Source organism: Trichomonas vaginalis, chromosome II, assembly GCF_026262505.1.
Source record: "Trichomonas vaginalis G3 chromosome II, whole genome shotgun sequence".
Taxonomy (NCBI): domain Eukaryota; phylum Parabasalia; order Trichomonadida; family Trichomonadidae; genus Trichomonas; species Trichomonas vaginalis.
Window position 1 is genome coordinate 21,535,832 of NC_067204.1, and position 25,747 is coordinate 21,561,578.

A 25,747-nucleotide genomic window follows, 5' to 3' on the forward strand; every position below is an offset into this window, starting at 1 on the left:
TTTTAGAAATTTAACCAATCTGAGATTCTTTTTTGATGAATTAACTTCATTTGAGCACTAATTACTATTTTTATCATCGCATACATACATGTGGTACCTATAATGGCTTACTGACTCCAAACAAATCATCTTCTATTTCAAATGATATACTTTTCTTTCCTTAAATTTACTATTTGTAGAGGCAATAATAACTATATATACATAACATTTATTAAAACAAAATAATGAATTATTGAGGATTAATAATTGACTTGAAATTATGCACCGTTTTACCTCCAACTTCTTTAACTTTCATCTTCTTAACCTTCTTAAGCCTCTTCTTCCTCTTCTCCATCTTTGGATCAACCTGGACTTCAGCAGGAATATAAGGAATAATTTGTCGATTTGTTCCTGTAAGTTCAATGAATGGCTTATCAGAATTAGCAAGAGCTTCTCTAAGTGCCTTTCCTGATTGAAGAGGAGTGTCTCCGACCATTGAATCTTCAATTCTCTTCTTTGCAAGAGATTTCTCTTTGAGTTTCTTCATCTTCTTTGCGCCTGGCCTTCTTCCATGGAAAACGTGTGATTGTGTCCTGAATGCGCCCTTTTCGTCCACAAGATTTCCAAATTCATCTCGATATTCAAGAATTCTCTCATTTTCACCTTTATGGATGATAAGTTGTGATGTATTTTGGAGATATTGAAATGTTCTGAATATTCCAAATCCTAATGGTTTGTCGTGATTTAAAATTTCTGCAATTTCTTTCTTCTTTTCTTCTGTAATAGGTTCTAAGTGGTCTTTTGTAACTTCTGGTTGTTCTATATTACTTTGTTCTGTTTGTTCTTGTTCTATTGGCTTGTTTGGAAGATTTAAAAATGTAAATTTTGGTTTTGGTTTATTTGTATTAGTTTGTGGTTCATTTTCATTTTTAATGTCATTTGGCTGATTATTTTCGCTATTGATATCAGTATTTGGTAAATTAAAGAAAGAAAATTTTCGATTTGTTTTTTCTTCATTGGTTGGAACAGAACTATTATTCTCATTACTTATTTGAGTTATATTAGCATCATTATTTGAGCTGTTTGTATTTTCTTCTCTATTATTTGAAGCAGGAACATTTAATAATGTAAATTTAGGCTTTGGTTTAGAAGTATTTTCTGAAACGGCTTGTGGATGATCGGTATCACCTGTTTCTACTTGATGGTTCTCAAAAATATTGACATCATTTTGTGAAGTTGGTACATTTTGAAAAGTAAACTTCGGTTTTGGCTTGGAAACGTTTTGAAGTGTTTCATTAATAGCTAATTGGTTTGATGATCCATTATTATTACTTATTTCGCTATTTTGACTAATAATTTCATTTTGTTTATCATTATTTTCAGCAATATTTGGTTTGTTATCTAATGTTTGCGAATTATCTTTAGGAACTGTGTTCTTTAGCAAGTCTTTTTCATCAGGAGCACTAAGAGAAGGAATTTGTTGTGTTTGAGGAGTCTGAATGAGTGGCTTCAAAGGAGAATTCGGTACTGGGTGTACTAATGGGTTGATATCCTCTCGTGGAACGAATTTCCTTCTCCTCATTTTTTCAAATTTTCGATGTCACTTTTTCCCTTGATAGAAAAAAATATGAATTCTATTTTGATATCTTATAGCAAATTCAATGTAAAAAATAAAAGATAAGGTCTCAAAAAAGTGACAATCTTGGAAATGAGCATTGCAAATAGTAGTTTTTCAGATGTAAGCAGCATCATTGATCAAAAGCTTCAGATGACGCCTCGAGATCAGAAATTACTTGAAGATAATTTGAATTCAGATATAGAATCCGCTCATTTACAGATTACAGCTCTAGAAAACCGTAAAATCGCATTAGAGAAAGAAAATAATGATCTTAAATTTGAGATTGCCGAATGTGAAGTCGAATTGGATGCATATTCAGCAGAATCTCCTTCATTTAATGAAAACGATCCACAAGGTTTCGCTAGCCAAGATTTTATACCACAAGATGTATCATTCTTCCAAGGATATTCCAAATTGGAATCATATTTAGCTCTAAAGGAAGCTGAACTCGAGGCATCGAATGTTCTTCGCGCGGAACTCAAAGATAAGAAGGGAAAACTCCATCAAATTGAAAAGGAATTAAAAGAAAAACTACAAAGAACGCTAGAAATATACGATAAAGAAGTTACAAAAGAAAAATCTTCAAATGATATTTTATTAGACTTAAAATCCAAGAAAATTTCAGCACAAAACGCATTAATACAGACAGCAGAAAATTCTGAACTGGTATTAAGCCAAGTAAATGCAGAAACAAACGATCAAGAAACGTTAAAACAAAAAACTGAAGAATTAACAGCGGAATTAAACAAACAACGTAAAGAATACGAAGCTTATCTTGCAAAAGAGAAGAATCTCATTACTGTTGTCAATCAAAAACGACAATTGGCGGAATTAAATAAACAAAAGTCCCAAAATGATATTCAAAACATTGCTTCGATCAAATCATGGGAAGCAGAACGAAAGAGCTTAATCAGCAACATAAAAATGCTCAAAAACCAAACGAATCAAGAAAAAACTCACATAATCGGAAACCAGAAGATCATTTCCGACCTAGAGAACAGATTTATGAAGTTATTCAACGACAAGGATAGCAACTGCATAAGAGCACGAGCGATTGCATTAGCAGAATTACACGAATTACAAGCTCCTCCAACTGTTGAGGAAATTTCGGACGCAAACGCCGAAGAAAGTTACTACCAGGAACTTGTTCGTCGTAAGGAACTCCTTGAGAAGTCTTTGGGCACTTTGGAGAGCTTTTATAAGAATTCAACTTTGATGCTGAACGAAGAAGAGAAGTCTTCGAAGGGAAGAGATTATTTGGACCTTCTTGATTCAGAATATAATGAACTTCAGGCTGAACTCAACAAATTGTTTTAATAAATTTTTTTGTATAACTTATATTTTTAAAATTGAATCATGATTTTTACTAATCTTATGCAAAAATTGATTTCACATCATTAGATTCTTATGATTTATAAATAGTTTTTAATTATTTTTTTGATGATGAATTGAGGAAAAAAAATTAGATCTCGGACAAATATATGGTCTGTAATATTATTGGAATTTAATAATTCGTGTTTAATTTTCATTAATTATGATATATTTAATCAATTAGAATAATTTAATCAATATCTAATGGCAAATGAATCTGGTATATTAAAGGTATCATAATTTCATGCAATCTTATTTCAGCAACGTTCAATAATGAACTAATTATGAATTCATAAGCATTCATCTAAAATCATGTATTTTTACCTTATATGAAATTGTGTCAATGTTTTAACATCATATCACGTTTATTCAATACAATATGTTATTTCTTATTTGAAGTACTTTTCGAGAAGTTGTTTGTATTGTTCGACTTCTTGTTCAACATGTGGGTTCTTGTGAACATCAAAGAAGTACATTCCTTCGAGGACATCGAAACCGATGAACTTGAAAGCCTTCTCGACTGTAAGCCAGTGATTCTTCTTTCCGAGATCTGCATAGAACTGTCCTTCTTCTGTGAATGCGATTTCTGGTGCATTCCATGTTGACGAGATCATAACATGCTTTCCTATCATTAATCCACCAGTTCCATACTTCTTTGATGGATCTTTGCGGGTGCGGCCATCGTTTTTGACTAGTGTTCCTTTTCCAGAGGAAAAGACTGTATCGATGTATTTCTTGACTTGCCATGGAAGACCCATCCACCATCCTGGGACTTGAAGAATAACAATGTTGCACTTGAGGAATTTATCGATCTCTTCTTGAATGTCGTATCCGTTCTCAACGACTGTAGTGATAACATTCCATCCGAATGATTCGAGCTGTTTCTTAGCAACATCTGTCAAGTAGTGGTTTAAGTTTCCTTTCGACATGTTGAACTCGCATCCGCCATCGATGATGAGTGCTGTACCTTTAGATGTCTGTGCTGACATTGATAAAAATGATATGGAGTACTAGCCAACTTATTATTCTCAGAATATTCGAACTTGAACAATTGTAAACATTTCAATTTTTTATTAGAAAAAATCATCTCAATTTTCTGATGTTTACAATTGTCCAACCAAAATTTCTCCTAAGAGTACATTCAAAACAAAATTTGATCTTGCAAGTCCAATATACTATTTATTAAATGCTCTTTGATGCATATACAACTTATTTCTATTTACATTTGTGAAATTTAAGGGTGCCCTATAGACGATAGACCACCCTCAGAAAAGCACTTTTAAGGCTATTATATTGAGAACTAGAATCTGGATAATCCATTCATTCGAGTTCTAATAAGGTTAATTTTGTGATGTTTACATTATCGTTATAGGGCACCCTTAATATTTTCCCAAAAATTCACAAAATTTCATATAATTTATTTTGAATATCTTAACACATTTCATTAAAAACATATGTATAAATTAATACCACCCTCTAATTATCTATTACATTCATTTTATCTGCAATGAAAATTTGAATTTTTTTTTGAATAGATCATAATCAAGTTTATACTTATTATATTACGATACTTGGATAGTGATATATAATATCTTAGGGTTTGCTTATAAAATATATCATAATATCAAAATATCATGCAAATTCTAGGGTAATTGAAAATAATGAATCAAAATTTCAATAGAATTTGATGTTCCGTAAATATAGTTTTTGATATTAATAATATTTTAAGTTTAATAACATAACAAAAATTTAGTTTTGAATGTACTCTTAGGAGAAATTTTGGTTGGACAATTGTAAACATCAGAAAATTGAGATGATTTTTTCTAATAAAAAAATTGAAATGTTTACAATTGTTCAAGTTCGAATATTCTGAGAATAATAAGTTGGCTAGTACTCCATATCATTTTTATCAATGTCAGCACAGACATCTAAAGGTACAGCACTCATCATCGATGGCGGATGCGAGTTCAACATGTCGAAAGGAAACTTAAACCACTACTTGACAGATGTTGCTAAGAAACAGCTCGAATCATTCGGATGGAATGTTATCACTACAGTCGTTGAGAACGGATACGACATTCAAGAAGAGATCGATAAATTCCTCAAGTGCAACATTGTTATTCTTCAATAGAGATGCGAGTTTCCGAATTTTTTTAGCCCTGGGATGTCATAACCGCTGCGGTTTTGTAAAATTTGGGATAAATTTTGACAATCCATTTTTTGTGGGATGTACGTTTATATCAATTTGCTCGGCGTTTGCCGAGCTATTGTACAATCCTACTCGAATTCATTACGCAGCCCTGGTCACTCAAAGGCCAGGGCATACAATTACAAAATAGTAGAGTGAGACTCTTCTAATTTCTTCCAATCACAAGGAAGATCTTAGAAGAGCCTCACTCTACTCGAACACATTACGCAGCCCTGGTCACTCAAAGGCCAGGGCATACAATTACAAAATAGTAGAGTGAGACTCTTCTAATTTCTTCCAATCACAAGGAAGATCTTAGAAGAGCCTCACTCTACTCGAACACATTACGCAGCCCTGGTCACTCAAAGGCCAGGGCATACAATTACAAAATAGTAGAGTGAGACTCTTCTAATTTCTTCCAATCACAAGGAAGATCTTAGAAGAGCCTCACTCTACTCGAACACATTACGCAGCTCCTGCTCAACAATGAGCAGGTCTTACCACTTTGAGAGGCTTTCGCTCGAGTTCTGATGCAGATCCCAACGCGAGCGAGAGTCTCTCAAGCAAGCTTCTAATTCGTAGCTAGAGTTTCACTCTTATGAACTGGCAGCCAATTTGAGAGACTTTCGCTCGAGATCTAATGAAAAATCAGAACTCGGCCAAAAATTGCCCAAACAGGCTTGTAATTCGTAGCTATAGTATTGATCGTATGGATGTGTTGCCAATATGAGAGACTTTCGCTCGATGTCTGATATTGCATCAGACATCGAGCGAAAGTCACTCAAAACAGCTTAGACATGTCTATTTTGACGGCATTAAATGATTTCATAGGAAATGTCTCAGTTGTTAATTAAGTTCACGTGAGCTTTTATGAATGAAAATAAGTAAAAAAAAGAATTTTCTCAAAAAAAATTGTGTACGCATTGAAATTTTTATCTATAAATTTAGATATGTCATCAATAATATAATATAATTTTAAATTCGTGGAGTACACTTGGGATAATTGAATATGGGCTACCCCATCCCAACCTCTCAAACTTCCTCTGAATTTGGACAAGGTATCCCAATCCCAAAGACCTATCTGAATAAAATGAAATAAGTATATTATATATATTATTTATTTGCTAATAATGAGCATAAATCGCTAAAATTATGAAGAAATTAAAAATTAAAAATTAAAATTAAAAAAAAATGTTGATTTAATGAGAGAATATTGTATAAAAATAGAATTATTAGCTAAAATACGTATTAATTTTATGATATTTCAATCACATTAACGAAAATCGCCCATTTTTAATTCAAATGGGCGGGAAAAAAAATAAAATTCCAAAAAAATTGAATTGGGGAAACGATAGGGGACGGGATATGAGAAACCCCATATGTTTGGGAATTTTTCGCATCACTATTCTTCAAGTTCCAGGATGGGGCATGGGTCTTCCATGGCAAGTCAAGAAATACATCGATACAGTCTTCCAGACAGGTCATGGTACATTGTTCAGGAATGACGGCCGCACTCGTAAAGATCCATCAAAGAAGTATGGAACTGGTGGATTAATGATAGGAAAGCATGTTATGATCTCGTCAACATGGAATGCACCAGAAATCGCATTCACAGAAGAAGGACAGTTCTATGCAGATCTCGGAAAGAAGAATCACTGGCTTACAGTCGAGAAGGCTTTCAAGTTCATCGGTTTCGATGTCCTCGAAGGAATGTACTTCTTCGATGTTCACAAGAACCCACATGTTGAACAAGAAGTCGAACAATACAAACAACTTCTCGAAAAGTACTTCAAATAAGATTTAAACTCTTATGTTTTGAGAATTTAACAGATATCTCTGTTTTCAATACTATTTGCCTAAGCTAAATTTTCATGTGTAAAACTTTTTCGTGGTGAAACTCAAATTTTGTTCCAAATCTTTCTTATGTGATTTTTCATTAAAACTAAATTCCTGATCTGGGGCAATAGACCTCATTTAATAATTTTTCTCGAATTTTTGATGTCGGTTTCATGTCGAAATCCCAAGTTTTATCCGATCAAACTGCAAAAAATGACTCAAATTTAAAGATTTAGCCAAGACTATATTTAGACATTTTTTAGAAAATTCCTTCAAATGAAAAGAATGATCATTCCATAAAGGAATGATAGATTTGAAAATAAAGAGAATAATTTTCATATTAACATCAGTATCATATTCTACAATATATTTTATTAAAAAAAATCAGATTTTTTAGTACAGTTATTAAACAACATTCTTTATTCTATATTATGAAATAAATAACAGGTATTAATCACGAATACAAACTATTTCTGACAAAAATTCGCGCTTATCGTCATTCAAACAGCAAACATAAGGTGTGTGGAATTGCACGAGGTATTCGCAATAATCAGGTTCGGATATTGCTGCAATATATCCGATTTCAGAAGTAGATCTGTCGCAAATATATTCAATTTTAGTATGTCTTGGGCGATTAGTAACAACACATTTATCTCCGTTATTCCAATCGTATGAAATTCCGTTATAAATCGATTTAGGTTTTGAATCATCTTCTTGACCTAAAATAAAATTATCAGTTGGTATCTGATTGAGTGGTTCGTATCTAAATTGATTTAGGATTTTGAATGGGCAGAACTTGAAATACCAATACCCTGTATGCGTAAATTCGAAACACTGACCAATGAGATTTTGCTGTAGTTCCGAGAGTGTTTGTGGATATATTGATGAATTAACGGAACGACCAACGTAGCAAGTATAAGAATGATTTTGATAAATTTGGGAAAAATTACTTTCAAATTTCTTGATTTTAAAATCTTTAGGAGCTTCAGACAAAAATGATGATTCATAAACAACCTGGGAGAATGAAGCTGAAGTGAAAAAAGATAACATTTTTGCAGGTGTCAAATTTTTTGTACAAGAGTGATAATAATGGATTAATTATTAATTAAAAATTTAGATCTAAATTGTAAAGTCCCAGTAGTATATTGGTTAGAATAGATCCTTGACACGGATCAGAGGCCAGTTCGATTCTTTCTGATCAGAATATTTTTCCAAAATTTTAAAATTGAAACCATTCAAGTTAGCTTGAGATTAAAATAAAAATTGAGTTTTTGTTTTATCAAAACTTCTTCTTGAATTTTGAAGGATTGTCATTTCAACAAAAAATGCTGTTCATAACTAATATACTTTGTCCACATAAATTTATTAAATATTTTAAGAGATATCATACTTTCAAATCATCTTCGCAATTTTTCTATTTTTTGCATCCTTAAGATCTGAAAAGTGAGAGTATTTTCTTATAACGACCAACTAGACTCAATATTCGTTCTAACAGTATTAGATTTGCATATGGGCAATTTTTTTAAAATTATATATAATAATCTCTGTCTATAATTCAAGTGTAATGGTTACCATTGCGCAAAATTTTTAAATGAAGGAATGAAATCGAGATTGTGAAGATAAATAAGAACGATGATTTGACAATTTTAGAGAAATGCTTAATTTTGATGTGAATCTAGTTCTTCAGAAAGTTCCTTTAAATGTTTGTGCCTAATCGGACATTGGTGCTTTCTTTGTAAAAAATGATGGGTTGTCTTTTCTAATTTTTGAATAATCTTCTGTGTGCGACATAGAATAGCACGTTTACATTCGATCGAAAAAACGATATGAGTTCCGGAACGATAAAAATTGACACGACCTCAGAAGTAATCAAACTCTATTATCGCGCTCTCAAATGAGTACGTTACATTTTGGATTAAATCATTTTACTTGCGTGGGTTTGCTGATAATTTTGGTTAATTTTATCCGATAAAATTTACATTGAAAAAGTTCCGAACTTTTATTTTTTTTTCAGATTGAGGTGAACAAATATGAAAATTTCTAACATGGTGGGTTTTCAAATTTTGTGATTACTCTGAAATGATTCATATGGTTTAACGATTGAATTGAAAATAAAATTGAATAGTTTACTTCTGACCACACTTGATCCAAAATGGGCGAAGAAATCCCATCATATGTGGATTTTCATGGGTTCAACGATTTCGCTTACTTCTATCCAAAGCCCGTCATTGTTTGGACAATTGTCGGTACAGTTCTTTTGATAATTACAATTGCATCTTACATTCCGCAACCAATTAAACTGATGAAGATGAGAACATCATACGGTTTAGCTCCTGTTACAACATTTTCTTCAACTATTTGCCTTTGGTGCGTCGTTTTCAATGTTTTATGTCTCAAATGGGAAGATTTTGTTGGAGTTTTTCATCATTTGAACTTTTACACCTATGCACGCTTTTTAACATTCGCAAACTGCTTTGCACAGTGGTTTTTAATGTCTCAAGTACCTTATTTGATCATGATTTTCTACGATAAAGAAATAAGACCCGGAGTTGACGAAAGCGACATCAAGAAAGGCTGGAAACAGTTTAGATCCGTCTCACTTATTGCTGCCGTTCTTTATATTTCTTGCATATTCGTTTGGGGAGTCTTAGGTATGAAGTTCAGCTTTATGTCTCCAGCTATCGACTACTTAGGTCATATTTCAGGTATTGTCGGTTTTATTATTGAAGTCCTTCAATTCTTACCACAGATCATCAAAACCTACAAAATGAGAAGCAGTGGCTCTTTATCTCTTCTCATGCTTGAAATTCAAGCTCCAGTTAACCTTGGAAACGCCATTTTCATGTGCTTTGGTAACCACGAGAGTTGGACAACTTATGCAGCTTCAGTTGCCGATGGATTCTGGGAATTCGTATTACTTGGAATGTGCATCTACTTCAACAAGGTCGCCAACAAGAAGAAGGAGGAGTCTGCTTCCTCAGATAAGGCCAAATACGAAATTGAGCTTCCAGATATGGAAGTTGATAACAGAGACATGGAGAAGAGAGTTGATGCTGAAAAGGCTGTTGCTACAGCTTCTCCAGGAGGTGTTGATGTCGAAGGTAACCCAGATTATATACCAGATTAATTTTGTTTTTCTTTTTTTAGTAAATCTATTTGTAATTCTATTTTTATTCAGTCATATGTATTTATATCATGTAGATATTTCAATATTAAATGTTGTAAAGTGAATAATTTTTTTATATCTTTTGTTCTTGGACTTTTTATTCAGTAACAATTAAAACTATACACACTAAAACAATTTTTGAATGCTTTGCAATTGTTTAATATCATATCAAGTTTTTTATTCAATACAATTATAGGTTTATAAAGGGTTCGAGTGTTATTGGCGTGAAGACGTAAAGTACTCAACATTGAATACTTTATGGCGTCACATGCCAAAAAATTCAATACCGCCGCGTCATAATTTACAAAGTAATTTACTTGTCAAATTTTTTATGAGAGAGAATCGGAGCCTGAGAGGCGCTAGACAAGAGACAACGCTTCTTATGAAAGACTAGAAGGGGGCCCTGACCTCGAGAAAGGACCCCCTTCCCGGTCTTTCTGGCGAACTTTGTTTCGCATTGCGAGTGTCTGCTGCGAATCTGGGGCGGAGCAGCAGACACTCGCAATTGTAGGTCGCGGCAAGTGCATTCTGGTACCACAGGTGTACTTGCCGCGACATTTGCGAAATGCAAAGATGATGCCGGAAGGAGCGGCAATACTGGCAAAAGCCACTCCTTCCGGCACATGAAAGACCAGAAGGGGCACTAGCCAGTATTTTTCTCTGACGTACAAGAAAAAAATTTTTTTGACACTTAAATGTGACGCGGCCCTTCTCAATTTTTGCCAATATGACGCCAGGGGTACTCAAAATTGAGTAGTTTACACTCAAAATTGAATAGTTTACATGCCACGTCATTGTGACGCCAATTTTTCACTAGCCCTACAATTATATTTGTCTTTGAATAAATTATTGTATTAATTCTATCATATTGACACTATTATAAAAACTTTGATATTATATTAATATATTGGCACTATTATAAAAATTATGATAGAAATACATTAAATATGGGAATAAACAGCCAAACAAGGTAAATTTAAAGCTCTTAGTTGCATTATCAAGTTTTTTATTCAATACATGTTTTATTCATGATATAGTATCTAATTATATTTGTTTTGGTTATTTCTTATTTGAAGTACTTTTCGAGAAGTTGTTTGTATTGTTCGACTTCTTGTTCAACATGTGGGTTCTTGTGAACATCGAAGAAGTACATTCCTTCGAGGACATCGAAACCGATGAACTTGAAAGCCTTCTCGACTGTAAGCCAGTGATTCTTCTTTCCGAGATCTGCATAGAACTGTCCTTCTTCTGTGAATGCGATTTCTGGTGCATTCCATGTTGATGAGATCATAACATGCTTTCCTATCATTAATCCACCAGTTCCATACTTCTTTGATGGATCTTTGCGGGTGCGGCCATCGTTTTTGACTAGTGTTCCTTTTCCAGAGGAAAAGACTGTATCGATGTATTTCTTGACTTGCCATGGAAGACCCATCCACCATCCTGGGACTTGAAGAATAACAATGTTGCACTTGAGGAATTTATCGATCTCTTCTTGAATGTCGTATCCGTTCTCAACGACTGTAGTGATAACATTCCATCCGAATGATTCGAGCTGTTTCTTAGCAACATCTGTCAAGTAGTGGTTTAAGTTTCCTTTCGACATGTTGAACTCGCATCCGCCATCGATGATGAGTGCTGTACCTTTAGATGTCTGTGCTGACATTGATAAAAATGATATGGAGTACTAGCCAACTTATTATTCTCAGAATATTCGAACTTGAACAATTGTAAACATTTCAATTTTTTATTAGAAAAAATCATCTCAATTTTCTGATGTTTACAATTGTCCAGCCGAAAATTTCTCATAAGAGTTGACTTTGAAACAAGTCTGCTATTTTCTAAACTATTTTGTCGCATTTGTCATGCGATTGATTCATCAAATACTATATGTCCCATGATTTTTCATATGCTTGATTAATTTTTTCCAATAATATCCAATTATTACTAATCATACCCAGATTTTCCTTACTTTTACCACTCCCATGTAATTTCTGGGGAAAACGATAATTCATTTTTTTTATGGATGAATAGATCGTTTTCCTTGAAAGGACCTCATATCTCTGGCTAAAAAGAGTGTCAGATCCTAAATAGATTATTGATCTAGTGTACAAATCCAATAAAAAGCCTATTTTTTTGGCTTTTTTGGTGCTCATTTTTTCGAAGATCTACATGAATATGGGGAAACCATCGGATTTTTTTGGTTAACCCACATCTTCATGTAGTCTGGACTATCTTTCCTCGAAGGACCTCTTTACGGGTGTAAAAACTCATAAAGTTCTCAAAAGATTCATTCTCGATCTCCATGCTGAAAGAATTTACAATAAAAAAGAGATCTACGCATCAAACTACAGCCATAAATGAACTGAACCCCTAAAGCTCAGCTCTTAGTTTATCAAAAACGTCGAAATCCTTCTCATTGCAATCAAATTTTCTCAATAACTCATAAGAAAAATCGAATTTTGATTAAGCCGATGTTATAGGTATCACAAATACTACAAACTTGAGCAATATCGAAATTGCCAGCAAAAGTTTGAAATTGCATTGCTCATATTTGTTTTGTAAACTAAAAATCTGCTTATATTATTCATTAATTTTTTATATATTATTCATATACTTTAATAAAAACAATACTATTTCACCTTAAAAATGAATTTCATAAGTCAATATTATTTTTTGAAAATGTATCAATTTTCGATTAAAACAACATGAGAATAAAATTTACGCAAAATTATTTTAAAAAATGGTTTTAAAAATTTACAATTGATTAAGAATAAGATTGGAAGAAGTTTTGAAGTTTAATTTTAAGAAAAAAAATTCGGATATTATTCATGGATCTAAGTAATCTGATATTTGAGTATCGGCACTATGCATAAAACATATATTTATAGTTTTTTTGGAGTTTTATGATTTTAAATATATTCAATTTTGGCAATCCAATAGATTTTTAAAAAATAGGTAAATAAAAATAGATTACATATGCAGCAGATTTAGAACATGAAACAAATCTTATAGTGACCCAAAAAAAAATTCATGATCCAAAAAAGAAAAAATTGGGTAAATGAGAATCAAACCTTGGCATAATGAATCATTATGTCGGATGTTTCCACTACACCGGCAGTTCGAAAAATACCCTTGGTGGTTCTATTTAATAGCTACTCCCAACGATAGGCGGTGTCCCCAGCTTTAGAGAGGTGGTAAAAGTAAGGCAAATCTGGGTAATTTAATTATGGTAATCAAAAATTGGTAAATCGCGTGATATCTCGTTCACATCATAAATTGAATTTATATTTATTAAAATTATTGATATTGTTGCATGCTAATTTCGGTCAACGATAGAAATTGAGTGAAAATTAATCGTCGAGGAAGTACGATTATGTAAAGTAAAAAAATGTTGTGGGATTTTTAATATTATATATTATTTTATAATAAAAATTTTTTGAGTCATTTTAAGAAGCACATATAATTTTTTGAATTTAAAAATTAAAGTAGTGTCAAACGAATTTATCACTTAATTTAATACTCAGATTTCTTAAAATTAATGAAAAAAAGGTTTTCTGAGAACTTTTGAGAATGGTTTTCAAATTCCATTATTGAAAATATATAGGTATTGTATGAAATTCAAACTCTATATTTATTAAAATTCTAAATTTTTAATAAAATAACTTTTCAGAGGAATATGATTTTGAATGGTTGATTAATAAGTATAAAAATGTCTACGATTTTAAGGAGGGAATTGTTCCTTATGAGGTATACATTATAACTATATACCTCATAAGGAACAATTCCCTCTTGATAGCTGGGAAACTTTCTCTGAATAACTTATCATTTGGAGAAAGTTCCCCAGCTATCTATTAGGAACTAAAGGCTATGAGGCACTAATATATAATCAGTGCCTCATAGCCTTTAGTTTCCTATTAAAAACGAGAAAACTTGTTCGAAATGATAAACAATTTCGAACAAGTTTTCTCATTTTAAGGAGGGAATTGTTCCTTATGAGGTATACATCATAACTATATATTTTTTAATTAAAGTTCTCAAAAGTATTATCAAAAGTGATTTTTTAAAAATATCTCCAATTAATTAACTAATTAAAAGTATTATATTTTTAAAATTAAAGAGTTTTTCAATTTTTTTTGAAGGAATTGAGATACTTCCCACGACAATAAAATTGAGAGGTTTACATTATGACTGATCTTAGCATGCAACAATATTATAGATCATAATGAAATTTCATTGGATTTAACTATCTATTTGTTATGAATAGAATATATTACATAGAATATTTATATCAAATTTTCGGGATTTTTGGGAAAATATCAAATATTCAGATAATTGAATAAATGATGCAAGCACAAAACACTTGCATGTATTTTAATTTATTTTGAATGTACTCTTATGAGAAATTTTCGGTTGGACAATTGTAAACATCAGAAAATTGAGATGATTTTTTCTAATAAAAAATTGAAATGTTTACAATTGTTCAAGTTCGAATATTCTGAGAATAATAAGTTGGCTAGTACTCCATATCATTTTTATCAATGTCAGCACAGACATCTAAAGGTACAGCACTCATCATCGATGGCGGATGCGAGTTCAACATGTCGAAAGGAAACTTAAACCACTACTTGACAGATGTTGCTAAGAAACAGCTCGAATCATTCGGATGGAATGTTATCACTACAGTCGTTGAGAACGGATACGACATTCAAGAAGAGATCGATAAATTCCTCAAGTGCAACATTGTTATTCTTCAAGTCCCAGGATGGTGGATGGGTCTTCCATGGCAAGTCAAGAAATACATCGATACAGTCTTTTCCTCTGGAAAAGGAACACTAGTCAAAAACGATGGCCGCACCCGCAAAGATCCATCAAAGAAGTATGGAACTGGTGGATTAATGATAGGAAAGCATGTTATGATCTCATCAACATGGAATGCACCAGAAATCGCATTCACAGAAGAAGGACAGTTCTATGCAGATCTCGGAAAGAAGAATCACTGGCTTACAGTCGAGAAGGCTTTCAAGTTCATCGGTTTCGATGTCCTCGAAGGAATGTACTTCTTCGATGTTCACAAGAACCCACATGTTGAACAAGAAGTCGAACAATACAAACAACTTCTCGAAAAGTACTTCAAATAAGAAATAACCAAAACAAATATAATTAGATACTATATCATGAATAAAACATTGATATTATATTATTTTAAACATACTTTTATGAATGATGGTTTGTTCAAAGAAACTACTTCTTCGAGCTTTGGAATATAACCATAACATTTCCAGCTTATATGATTATGGTTCATTATGTAATATACAGTTTCTTAGTTAAATAAGAGATTTGAATGCTTACATTTGACGATTTGAATTAAAATAATGTAATAAAAATGGATCACTATTTCAGGTATAATATGTAAAATTCTAGAAGCAGTTTTTAAGACAAACATAAAAACTAATAAAAACTTTACTCTTACTCTTTTCATTCAAGTATTTTCCTAATATAGACCGTGTTCTATCAATGCGTAATACTATTCTTTTTAGAACAAATGGAAATGAGGATGATATTTGTGATTTAAAATAATTTTTAAAGGTAACTAAACTCCTTTCGCCGATCCGATTTGCCCCATATTTAAAATATAGCTTGCATATGTAGAAGAAAAGCTAATTTTGAAGTACGCCCGAAATCCACCAACAGGATTTCGAGCTACTAAAAAGGTACTTTTAAATGTGATTTTTTTTATAAAAAATTAAATTTATTTTAAGATCAGACTAAAAACTAATTTTATGGAAAATCTATATCGACAAATTTATTACTTATTGGGTATAAGATTTTTTGATTATGGCGATTATGTCTGATATGCTTCCAATAAGCCAAAACAGTGTTTTGGGAGTGATTAAATACAAAAAAATCTGGCGATGCTTTACGTGGCAAATGGTCGAATGGTTATTACCCCTTACTGTTGGGTACCGTGGACGCTAGTTCGAAACTGATGCACTATATTTTTTTACAAAATGCGTTTATTAGGACAGGGTAAAGAAAGGTTGCCAATATAATATATTTAAATAAATACAACTAATCTAGCATAAAAAACTATTGAATATTTGAATTCAATAAAAATTTATATAAAATACATGTAAAGCATAAATTACTATATAAATCAAGCTGTATTTTGTTTTAAACACCGATTGTTTCATATAATATATATTCAACTCAAGTTTCTAATTAAGGATTTCATATAAAATTTAGCATATGATCAGCAACAATTAAAATTAGTATTACAATTAATAAATTTAGTATAAAAACATATAGATTTAGTATAGATTTTATAGCTGTAATAAAAGAACTATTATAAAAGAGTAATTTACTGAAATGCACCTTATATTTATAAACAAAACTTATAACGTGTTAGTTACATATAGAGTTGAAATTCATAGATAGCATAGAGAAGTTGGGATCTTGGCTTAATGGTCATAATATAACCAAATTAATTCAAAATTTGAAATTTTAATATTACTGTAACTATAATATATGGATATGTTTTATGAGATCATAATAAATGACATGTTAATGTAAAATTTAGAATAAAAAATTATATTTTTTTAGTAGTAGAAGATGACGGGTTTTGTGACTTTTTTTGTAAACGTAAGAATTCATACAATATTGAACGATTTTGTATCATTTAAAATTAACATTATTTTTAAAATAATTTATTTTTTTATTCTTACATAAATAACCCAACAAGTAAAACCGGATAAAATAGATTATCGAATTTTAGAGGATGGTGTTCCTGTTTATATTCAAAGATTTAAAGGGAAGCAATATTATAGAATTCTTAATCCTGAATACATAAAACATTTATTTAAAAAGGAAGACTGTGAATTATTAAACGTTAATGAATATGAAAATGCTAAATCAAAACTGAGATATAAATATATTGGAAGTGATGAAAGGTGTAAAGATAAAGATAAAGTTTATTCAGTTTCATATTATGAATGGAAAACCGATAAGATTAGAAAACATTTAGGAGATTATGGGGAAAAATCTGAATTCTTTAAATCTAGTATATACGAGAGAGTAAAAGAAATTAGAAATAATTATTTTCATGAATAAAAAATAAACTTTAAAAATTCATGTCTTACATTTTTGAATAATTTATTTTTAATTCGTAAGAAAATGAGTGTCAAAACTAACGACGTTAAAAAATTAGGATTCACAAACAGGGAAATAAAGGATATATTAGAGGAGGCAGGTTATGAGGTTGATAAATATTATTTAAGAAATTGTCAAAAATTCGCGGAGTTTTTAAATGAGTTTGATTATGATGGAAAAATGAATAAAGATGATGTTATAAATTTCTTATATCCCGCATCTAAAAAGAAAGAAAAACCTAAAGAACCTGATGTTTTCCCTGAATATTATGAAGAACGGATTAAAGATGATGAATATGATGAAATTGAAAGACTGGAAAAAATAAGAGATGAAATAGATGAAAAAATTAAGGAATTAAGAGAAGTTGAAAAATATAATGAAAATGAAGTAGAGGGTTTAATGAATATCCCAGCTTCAGAATCAGAAGTTCAAAAATCACATGAGGAAAGATATAAAAATTACTTTTTGGAATCTACTAAAAATTTATTAGATGGTGATATTGACGAAACACTTTCAGAAGAAGGAACTAAATTTATTCATAAACATAAGCTTCAGTTTATTGACGATGGAGATTATCCATGTATATTACTTTCACCTCCTCTTGATTCTGAAAAATTCAAAAAAGCACTGAAAAATGTAACATATGCAACAAATACGATTAAGAAAGAAGACCATGATATTTACACAAATTATTATTTAAATAAATGTACAGGTGTTGATAAAGTTTTTGATTTGTTAGATAAAATATCAAAAGAAACAATTGGTACATATAAAATTTTATGCGATTGTGGTTTCATTATTGAAGATACCAATAATGTTTCATATGAAAGAACAGCACCGAAGGAAGACGAAGTTGAAAGGTCTATACCATTCGTTATTAAGAACATAAAAGATATGAAAACTTATAAACATTATATTTATTCATTTATTTCAGAAAAAATGGAAGCAACCCATAAAACATCTTCTCATCATTTTATAGCTATTCATACATTCCTTTTCAAAGTTGTGAAATTAAATAAGACAGGAATTAGATTTAATGTATCAGGGTACGCATTCTTGAGTAAATTAAAATGTATTCGTCACGTCGCAGATGATAAAAATTTATGTGTTCTTAATTCATTTTATGGACTTTAGCCCTGGACTCTCTGAGTCTCGGACTTTAAAAAAAATAAACTTTATTTTTATTTATTTTTTAATTTTTATTCTTACATAAATGAATAAAAATGGAACAGCTAAAATGAATGATAATCAAATAAGAGCCGAAGGTAGAAGGTTATTTAAACGCTTCTATAACATTCCTGATGGTGTTAATCCTAAAACTCGTAGAAGTTATTTAAATGAAGCCATAGATGTATATGAAGGATTTGACATTTCATCAGAAAGTGAGAGGTTAGCAAGAATGTTAAACGTTAATATTGATTTTTATTATTGTGACCCTCAACCAGAAGACGTAGACATTAACAAGGTAGACTTTCCATTAGTGGAATCAATAATGATAGATCCAGAATTTGAAACAGTAAATATTTTATTAACACAGAGTCCATGTGGAAAACTTCACGCTGACAGAATTACAGACGTTGAAGCACTCACAGGATATAAAGTTTGCCCCTTTTGCAAAGAAGAAGTATATTCTATCCGTGATGATCCAGAAAGGAAAAACCAAAGAAGATTTTTAAAACATTGTGAGAAATGTAAAGAAAATAATGGAAGATTAATTCAAGACGTTCAATTGCAAAACACACAACAACCATATGCACCACATATCACGAAACAGAAGATATATCAATGGCTATTAGCACATAATTTGCAGGAATATTATAAACCAACAAGATATTATATTACTTTTGACTTCGAAACATTAGAGACTAAAGAAGAACTTCAACTTTCTGAATGTGCAACTTTGAACGCTTACTTAAAACCATTTATGGTATCATCAACTGTCAAAATAAAGCCGCAAAGCGGCGAGGTCGTAGACCGTGATAAAACATTTACGAGGAATTTTTGCTTAACATCAAGTGATTCGTTCATCTCTGATTGGATTGAATTTTTATTTTCAACCTGTTCATTAGTTGCTAAATCAAATATTGAACAATATGAAGAATTAATGAATACATTAAATGAGAAACAAAAGGAAGCAATGAAAGAGCTTTTAGATGAGGAATTCAATAAAGTGAATATCATAGGTTTTAATTCGGGAAAGTTTGATTTAAATTTAATTCTTCGTGATTTAAACACTGCAAAATGGAAAATAAAATCAATGCTGGGTTCTTCTTCTCAATTTAAGCAAGTCATAGTAAAGAAAACAAACTGTCCATATGAATTAAGATTTATTGACATCAGAAATTATATAGCGGGTGGAACATTAGACCAATTCACTCAAGATTTCGGAAACAATAAATCACGTGTTAAATCCTTTTTCCCTTATCAATTCATCACATGGGAGAATTACGAAGAAGAATTATATAAAGTGGAACCATTCACTCAAGATTCATTTTATTCAGCATTAACTCAAGAAACTATATCCGATTCAGATTATCAAATATATCTCAATGATGCTAAAAATTTTGAGAATAGATTAGAATATTTTATTCATTATTGCAATAAAGACGTTGAAATTATGATTGACCCAATCGATAAAATTATTGAAGAAACATTTGTTTATAAAATTGACATGCTTCATAATCTTTCTTTATCATCGAATGCATCAATGATTCGTTACGCGTTAGCATATAAGAACTTCAATCCTAACGAAACATATCCAGAAGAAGAAAATGTGGAATCAAGTTTTGAATTAACAAAAAAGTATTGGAAATATAAAATTGATTCATATAAGAAACAAGATGAAAAGGCGAAAAGAGATACCAAAAACAATGTTTCAATGGATGACTTTCAATACTATCACGATTTAATCCTTTCATCTAAATGCAAAATGTGTGGTAAAGCGTTTACATATGTAAATAAACCAACATTGGATAGAATCGATAATGAAAAACCACATACCAAAGAAAATTGTCAGTTAATGTGTTGTTATTGCAATGTCGTAAAATCAAATAAAGATGAAGATGTTCAACGTTTAAGAATCAATTTAAGAAATTATGCATTAAAAAATAATTTACCAATGACTTTAGATTCAGTTGAAGCTTATCACATTCTCCGTAATGGAATTACTGGTGGTCTATCAAATGTTCAACATCGTGTTAATCTTAAAGGAATCACGCACATTAATAAACTTTCATATAATCCAGAAACTAAAACTGTATCAAATGAGGACACCACCAACATTATGACTCATTTCGTTGGAGTTGACTTTAATTCATTATATCCTTCATCATTTTCATCTAATCCTCATGATTTCATTCAATATACTGACCATAAAATGTATATGCCGGGAAGATTGAATGGTGTTATCATTTGTGATACAGCAACAAAGAAAGCAAAAGCACTGGGAATAATTAAGAAGAAAAATACTTTATTCGTGGCTGAAGTAAAGGGTCACATTGATGAAAAATACATTAATGATTACATAAACTTTTTACCGATAATAAGAAACTTAGATATTATCACAGATGAAAAAACAATTGGCAGTTTTATGTATAATTACATGAAATCAAACAATCTACCAGTTGACCAGAAACAGAAAAAATTAACTCAGTTAGCATCAACACACAACCAATATCAACCATTTTCTTCTTATTATCTTTGGTATCTAATAGACAGATTTCATTTTATCATTGATGATATTCAATCAATTTTAACATTTACGAAAAACACTTGCTTTAATGAATTTGCGAACGAATTTATGAACGAAAGACAAAAGGCTGAATTAGAAGGAAATAAAGGAAAAAGTTTATTTTGCAAGATTTCACTTAATGGATCATATGGTTACGATGCAATGAATACACAAAATTACGCAAAGACTAAAATAATGAATGCACAGAAGGCACGCGTTGCATGTATGTCAAATAAGTTTAAAAACATAAGAGAAATAGGTGAAGATACGTATCAAGTGATGCTTAAAGATAGATTTTATAGATGTGATACATGTTTACAAGAGGCATTCTTCACTTTAGATAACGCAAAATACTGGTATTTGGTTTTCATTTATGATTTTATGTATAAATGCATGAATGTTAATCGTTTTCATTTCATTGAAGGTGATACTGATTCATCTTATTGGGCAATCGCTGGCGACCCAAATCTTCCTAACACTCAAGCATTTCAAGCAATTGTTACTGATAAACAATTTTATGATAAAAACATTTACAAATTCGCACCTTTTGATTTCTTTTGTTTTGATGAGAAATTTAAACCTAAATTAAAGAATAAAGCTGAAGAAAAAGCACATGAGAAGAAGTTATTGGGTTTAGCAATTGAGAAACAAGGTGATAACATGGTTGCTTTATGCCCCAAGTGTTATACATCATTCAACGGTTCAATTGATGGAAGTGATTTTAAAAAGATTGCACAAAAAATGAAAGGAGTTAGTTTACGACAAAATAAACAATTAACACCTAAAAATTATTTGGATATAATAAATGATAAAGTGATATTTGATGGTCAGAATATTAATTTACAACTTAAAAATGGGTCAATGACTCGCTTAACAATTGGTAAGACTGCATTAACAGGAGCACACACTAAGGCTGTATGTTGTGAAAATGGATGTTGTATGCCATTTATTTAATAAAATACCACAGAAGAGACAAAAGGAACCGTTAATGATGTTTTTGATACTATGATTCAAAGAGGTGGGCACCCTTAAAACATTGATTTTATTTTTATATAAATGGATAACACAGATTTAAAAAATTTAATTGCTGATTTAGTACTTAATCAAAAATTTCTTAGTTATTATGAATTAAAATCATATCTCCAAAAATATAATAATAATATAACGGGTGATGATATGGAATATTATTATCCATATTATAAAAATGAAATTTTGAAATATCATAATAAAATAATTTCTGAAATTAAAGACAAAATTAAAAATAATGAATATTCAAAGGGAAAAACTAAATCACAACTTAAACAATTGAAAGATTTTAAAAATAAAGTATTAACAGAAGAAGATATTGATGAATTATATAAATTATATAATCCTGAGCCGCAAAAGCAAAAGGAGCAAAAACAAAAGGTGCAAAACGCCCAGGTCCTTCAGACCATAAATGAAGCACAAGCTTTAATTTATGATTCATTAGTTAAACCATATTCAGCCCGACTTTTAAATGAAGATCAACTTTTGGAATTCATCCTTCAACATAAACTCGAAGCGGGAAAGTATATTAAACCTTTATATACAGCATATTTAAAACAAATGAATAGAATACATCCAGAATTAATGAAGGAAGGAATGAAATCCAAAATCAAAGCAGATAAAATTAAACCACTTGCAACACCAAAACCTCTAACGACAGTACCTCCTCCTCCTTCAGTTAATCCTTCATCATTCACTTTATTATATCCATTTCAAACATTAAAGAAGCAAAAAGATTTTAAAAAGGATTTCAAGATATTAAATAAACCAATTGACCCGAAAATTCAACCGTTAAAGGAAAAATTTAGTCGCCCTTCATTTGCACCATATCCATATTCATACGAAATCGATCATCTGAATATTCAAAAGGAAACGTTACTTATTTATTTGCCATTAACATTAACACTAGATATTTATATTGCATTCCGGTGAAAGGGAAAACAGAACAGGAAACAAGAAGAGCTATTCAATACTTACTAGATCATGAAAGAGTAGATAATATCAGGGGTGATGGTGATAAAGGATTTCAGGCAGCTATGACTCATTATTTCCCACAAATTAATTTTTTCTTTTCATCCTCTCCATATACGTTTCATAATAAAATAGTTGATGCGGTAATGAGAACTCTTAGAGATGCGTTAGGGGTTAACGGTCAGATATACTGGGATGGAAATCATGACTCCATCATACAGCAGTTAGTATATTATTACAATAATACATGGCATAGAACTATAAACATGAAACCGGTGGAAATGAAAAATGATATTTCAAAAGAATGGGAATATATTAGAAAGCAAATGGAAAGGTTGAATGATGTTAAACGTGAACAAATTAATTCGGGGCTCATGAATTTTAAACAAGGGGATAAAGTTTTGATTCATCTCGATTATGGAAAAACTGATAAATCAATGACAAAAAGAAGACGAAGATTTGACACAATAGCTGAATTTGTTAGATATATTAACGGCAATGCATTAGTTGAGGTTAACAATAAATTAATAGAAATTCCGATTTATTTTATTACTCCATTATATTTAAATAACATTTAATTTTTTTTATTTCGTAAGAAATGAGTGACAACGAAGCATCCAAGAGTCCAGACGATGAATATAAAAAGAAACTAAACAGAATTAAATCAAAAATATGCTATTACAAAAAGAAGTCGCAATGCGGTGAGGTTGAAAACGATAAAGAGAGGAAAGAAATAATCGAAAAATTAGAAACTTACCGTTCAATTCTTAAACTGAGTGAAGTAAAAATAAAAGAATTTAATAGAATAAATAAATTGATTGGAAGAGATGAATTTAATAAAGATGAATTTTTAAACTCAATCCAAATTTAATTTTTTTCAGTGCTACCATGTTACCATGTGCTACCATGTCAATTAACTTCTCTTAAAAATGATGACAACATGACATTTTGACAACAACACAGGAAATAAATGTTATCGTTTATGTTTTCATTAATGATTTTAGGTTATTCAATAATTAATTATTTTTGAATAACTGGGAAATAAATTTACGTCAAATATGCAATTTATAAAATCTTATGTCGACAGGCTACGTAGCACAGTGGTCTAAGGTGGTGTTATGGAGGGGTCAGGGTCTGTGGTTCGAACCGCGACAGCGCCGTATTTTCTATTTTCTTTATTTGTCTTGTTTGTCGTGAATAAAAAGTGTCATAAAAGTGCTCTATCTTCCACGGGAATAAATAAAAAATTTACTTTATTTCTTCTTTATTTCTTTGTTCCCGTGGAAGAAGGGTTTTGCTGTTTTTTCTCAGCCGAAATCAATGATTTTTTCATTTTTGGAATCCTTAGCGAATGAGGAATCTTTTCTCTCGTGGAAGCTTTGACCTAAAATATATTTTAGGTGAAGAGGTGAGATCTCACCTGTTTTTATGGTAGCAGTGAAATAAAATTTTGTTATCAGTTATTTTATCATCATTTTATTAAGTTCATCTTTAGTTAATAATTTGAATGGATTCGCTAATGTTCCACCTTGAGTCACAACACTTGCCCCGGCTAATTGTGAAGAACCTGGGATAAGTACTCCATGAAATGATTTCATTGGTATCATTAATTTAGAAATAGTTGGCTTAATTAATTTGGTCATTTATGATAAAAATAAAATTGCATAATTTAAATTTTTTTCTTTCTCATTTTCTCATTTTCTCATTTTTCATTCTGTTTTGGTTTCAGCAACTTTTCAAGTTGTTGTCTTGTCAGTAACTTTAATTTTAACTTTGGATCAAATATTGGGTTTCCATCTTTATCTCTTCCAATAACACCATATGGTAGAATCTTCATTTATACTAAAATAAAAATTTAAATTATGCCGTTCGCTCTTTTGGAGCTCAGGACTTTCAGTCCGTTCTAAAGTTTGTTTCACAAACATTGAGCGTTCATTGAACGCGAAACCATGCGAATACAGTCATAAATGGTGGCATGTAATCTTTACCCGAGCCTGTTGGATTTGTTGTGAAAGTGTGTGAATGATTTCCTGTGGTTCCACAGAAAATACCTGCGCTTGAATCTACTGGGTCGCTTGAAATATCATATCTATCCATTCCCTGTCTATCCGAACCTGCTGCAAGATTTCTATAACCTCTTTTTGTTATTGAATGTGAATGATTACCTGTTGTGTTTGTAGTTCCTGTATGAGTGTGCGGTGGAAGGTTTGCTTCAGTAATTTTCTTCGATCCTCCTGTTTGCTTTGAAGAGTTAGCACAGTATAAGAATTTATCTACAATCTGCTTCCACGTACCGAAACCCAGAACTGTTGCCGGATTTGTTGAATTCATTGACATATATAAAGAACCAATGGGGTAAATCATCTCAAGAATTGTATTTAATCCATTATGAATATTGAATTTATTATATAATATTGAATTTGGGTGAGTATTTAAAACTGGTCTTGTTATCAATATTAACGTATTATTTTTGAAAATTGCTTTTCTAACATCTTGAAATTTTGTGATTTCAGACCAGTTTCTTCCATCACTACTGATATTTACTAAATCACCATCCTAAAGCAATGAAATACCCATCAATATAAATAAATTTGTAAATCTATAATTTCGAGTAAGTTTTGGAGTGAATGAATAAACCAATTCCCAATTTGATAAATCTTGTGATAAATAAATATGTCTGTTATAACTTACAGGATATGAATAGACCATTTC

At 30.9% G+C, this 25,747-nt stretch overlaps 13 protein-coding genes across 13 annotated transcripts, besides 2 other annotated features; 8 read left to right on the plus strand and 5 right to left on the minus strand.

Annotated features, from left to right (window-relative positions):
* Positions 1 to 39: 39 nt before the first annotated feature.
* TVAGG3_0585340 (SART-1 family) lies at positions 40 to 1,561 on the minus strand (the record flags this gene model as incomplete). Its single annotated transcript, XM_001306584.1, has 1 exon — positions 230 to 1,561. One exon carries the CDS (start codon positions 1,559 to 1,561, stop codon positions 230 to 232), a length of 1,332 nt encoding a protein of 443 aa, XP_001306585.1.
* A 126-nt stretch (positions 1,562 to 1,687) lies between these two features.
* On the plus strand, positions 1,688 to 2,914 carry TVAGG3_0585350 (uncharacterized protein; the record flags this gene model as incomplete). The annotated part of the gene is made up of 1 exon (XM_001306583.1): positions 1,688 to 2,914. The coding sequence occupies one exon, from the start codon at positions 1,688 to 1,690 to the stop codon at positions 2,912 to 2,914; it is 1,227 nt and encodes a 408-aa protein (XP_001306584.1).
* Positions 2,915 to 3,206: 292 nt separating this feature from the next.
* Positions 3,207 to 4,016, minus strand: TVAGG3_0585360 (flavodoxin-like fold; the record flags this gene model as incomplete). Its single annotated transcript, XM_001306582.2, has 1 exon — positions 3,358 to 3,957. The coding sequence occupies one exon, from the start codon at positions 3,955 to 3,957 to the stop codon at positions 3,358 to 3,360; it is 600 nt and encodes a 199-aa protein (XP_001306583.1).
* Positions 4,017 to 4,206: 190 nt separating this feature from the next.
* Positions 4,207 to 4,346: a mobile genetic element.
* Positions 4,347 to 4,847: 501 nt separating this feature from the next.
* On the plus strand, positions 4,848 to 5,178 carry TVAGG3_0585380 (flavodoxin-like fold; the record flags this gene model as incomplete). The annotated part of the gene is made up of 1 exon (XM_001306581.1): positions 4,881 to 5,099. The coding sequence occupies one exon, from the start codon at positions 4,881 to 4,883 to the stop codon at positions 5,097 to 5,099; it is 219 nt and encodes a 72-aa protein (XP_001306582.1).
* Positions 5,179 to 6,503: 1,325 nt separating this feature from the next.
* Positions 6,504 to 6,955, plus strand: TVAGG3_0585390 (flavodoxin-like fold; the record flags this gene model as incomplete). Its single annotated transcript, XM_001306580.1, has 1 exon — positions 6,585 to 6,953. One exon carries the CDS (start codon positions 6,585 to 6,587, stop codon positions 6,951 to 6,953), a length of 369 nt encoding a protein of 122 aa, XP_001306581.1.
* Positions 6,956 to 7,385: 430 nt separating this feature from the next.
* TVAGG3_0585400 (OS-9-related family) lies at positions 7,386 to 8,063 on the minus strand (the record flags this gene model as incomplete). Its single annotated transcript, XM_001306579.1, has 1 exon — positions 7,443 to 8,042. The coding sequence occupies one exon, from the start codon at positions 8,040 to 8,042 to the stop codon at positions 7,443 to 7,445; it is 600 nt and encodes a 199-aa protein (XP_001306580.1).
* A 1,069-nt stretch (positions 8,064 to 9,132) lies between these two features.
* On the plus strand, positions 9,133 to 10,119 carry TVAGG3_0585410 (PQ loop repeat-containing protein; the record flags this gene model as incomplete). The annotated part of the gene is made up of 1 exon (XM_001306578.1): positions 9,145 to 10,119. The coding sequence occupies one exon, from the start codon at positions 9,145 to 9,147 to the stop codon at positions 10,117 to 10,119; it is 975 nt and encodes a 324-aa protein (XP_001306579.1).
* Positions 10,120 to 11,139: 1,020 nt separating this feature from the next.
* On the minus strand, positions 11,140 to 11,831 carry TVAGG3_0585420 (flavodoxin-like fold; the record flags this gene model as incomplete). Its single annotated transcript, XM_001306577.1, has 1 exon — positions 11,225 to 11,824. One exon carries the CDS (start codon positions 11,822 to 11,824, stop codon positions 11,225 to 11,227), a length of 600 nt encoding a protein of 199 aa, XP_001306578.1.
* Positions 11,832 to 14,690: 2,859 nt separating this feature from the next.
* TVAGG3_0585430 (flavodoxin-like fold) lies at positions 14,691 to 15,317 on the plus strand (the record flags this gene model as incomplete). The annotated part of the gene is made up of 1 exon (XM_001306576.2): positions 14,700 to 15,299. One exon carries the CDS (start codon positions 14,700 to 14,702, stop codon positions 15,297 to 15,299), a length of 600 nt encoding a protein of 199 aa, XP_001306577.1.
* A 2,053-nt stretch (positions 15,318 to 17,370) lies between these two features.
* Positions 17,371 to 25,747: part of a mobile genetic element that runs on past the window's edge.
* On the plus strand, positions 17,488 to 18,441 carry TVAGG3_0585450 (uncharacterized protein; the record flags this gene model as incomplete). Its single annotated transcript, XM_051239305.1, has 1 exon — positions 17,488 to 18,441. One exon carries the CDS (start codon positions 17,488 to 17,490, stop codon positions 18,439 to 18,441), a length of 954 nt encoding a protein of 317 aa, XP_051097129.1.
* TVAGG3_0585460 (uncharacterized protein) lies at positions 19,565 to 20,720 on the plus strand (the record flags this gene model as incomplete). The annotated part of the gene is made up of 1 exon (XM_051239306.1): positions 19,565 to 20,720. A coding segment is annotated over one exon (1,156 nt), but the record flags the coding sequence as incomplete, so codon positions are not given.
* TVAGG3_0585470 (DNA/RNA polymerases family) lies at positions 21,107 to 21,991 on the plus strand (the record flags this gene model as incomplete). Its single annotated transcript, XM_051239307.1, has 1 exon — positions 21,107 to 21,991. The coding sequence occupies one exon, from the start codon at positions 21,107 to 21,109 to the stop codon at positions 21,989 to 21,991; it is 885 nt and encodes a 294-aa protein (XP_051097131.1).
* Positions 24,968 to 25,372, minus strand: TVAGG3_0585480 (phage tail repeat-like family; the record flags this gene model as incomplete). The annotated part of the gene is made up of 1 exon (XM_051239308.1): positions 24,968 to 25,372. The coding sequence occupies one exon, from the start codon at positions 25,370 to 25,372 to the stop codon at positions 24,968 to 24,970; it is 405 nt and encodes a 134-aa protein (XP_051097132.1).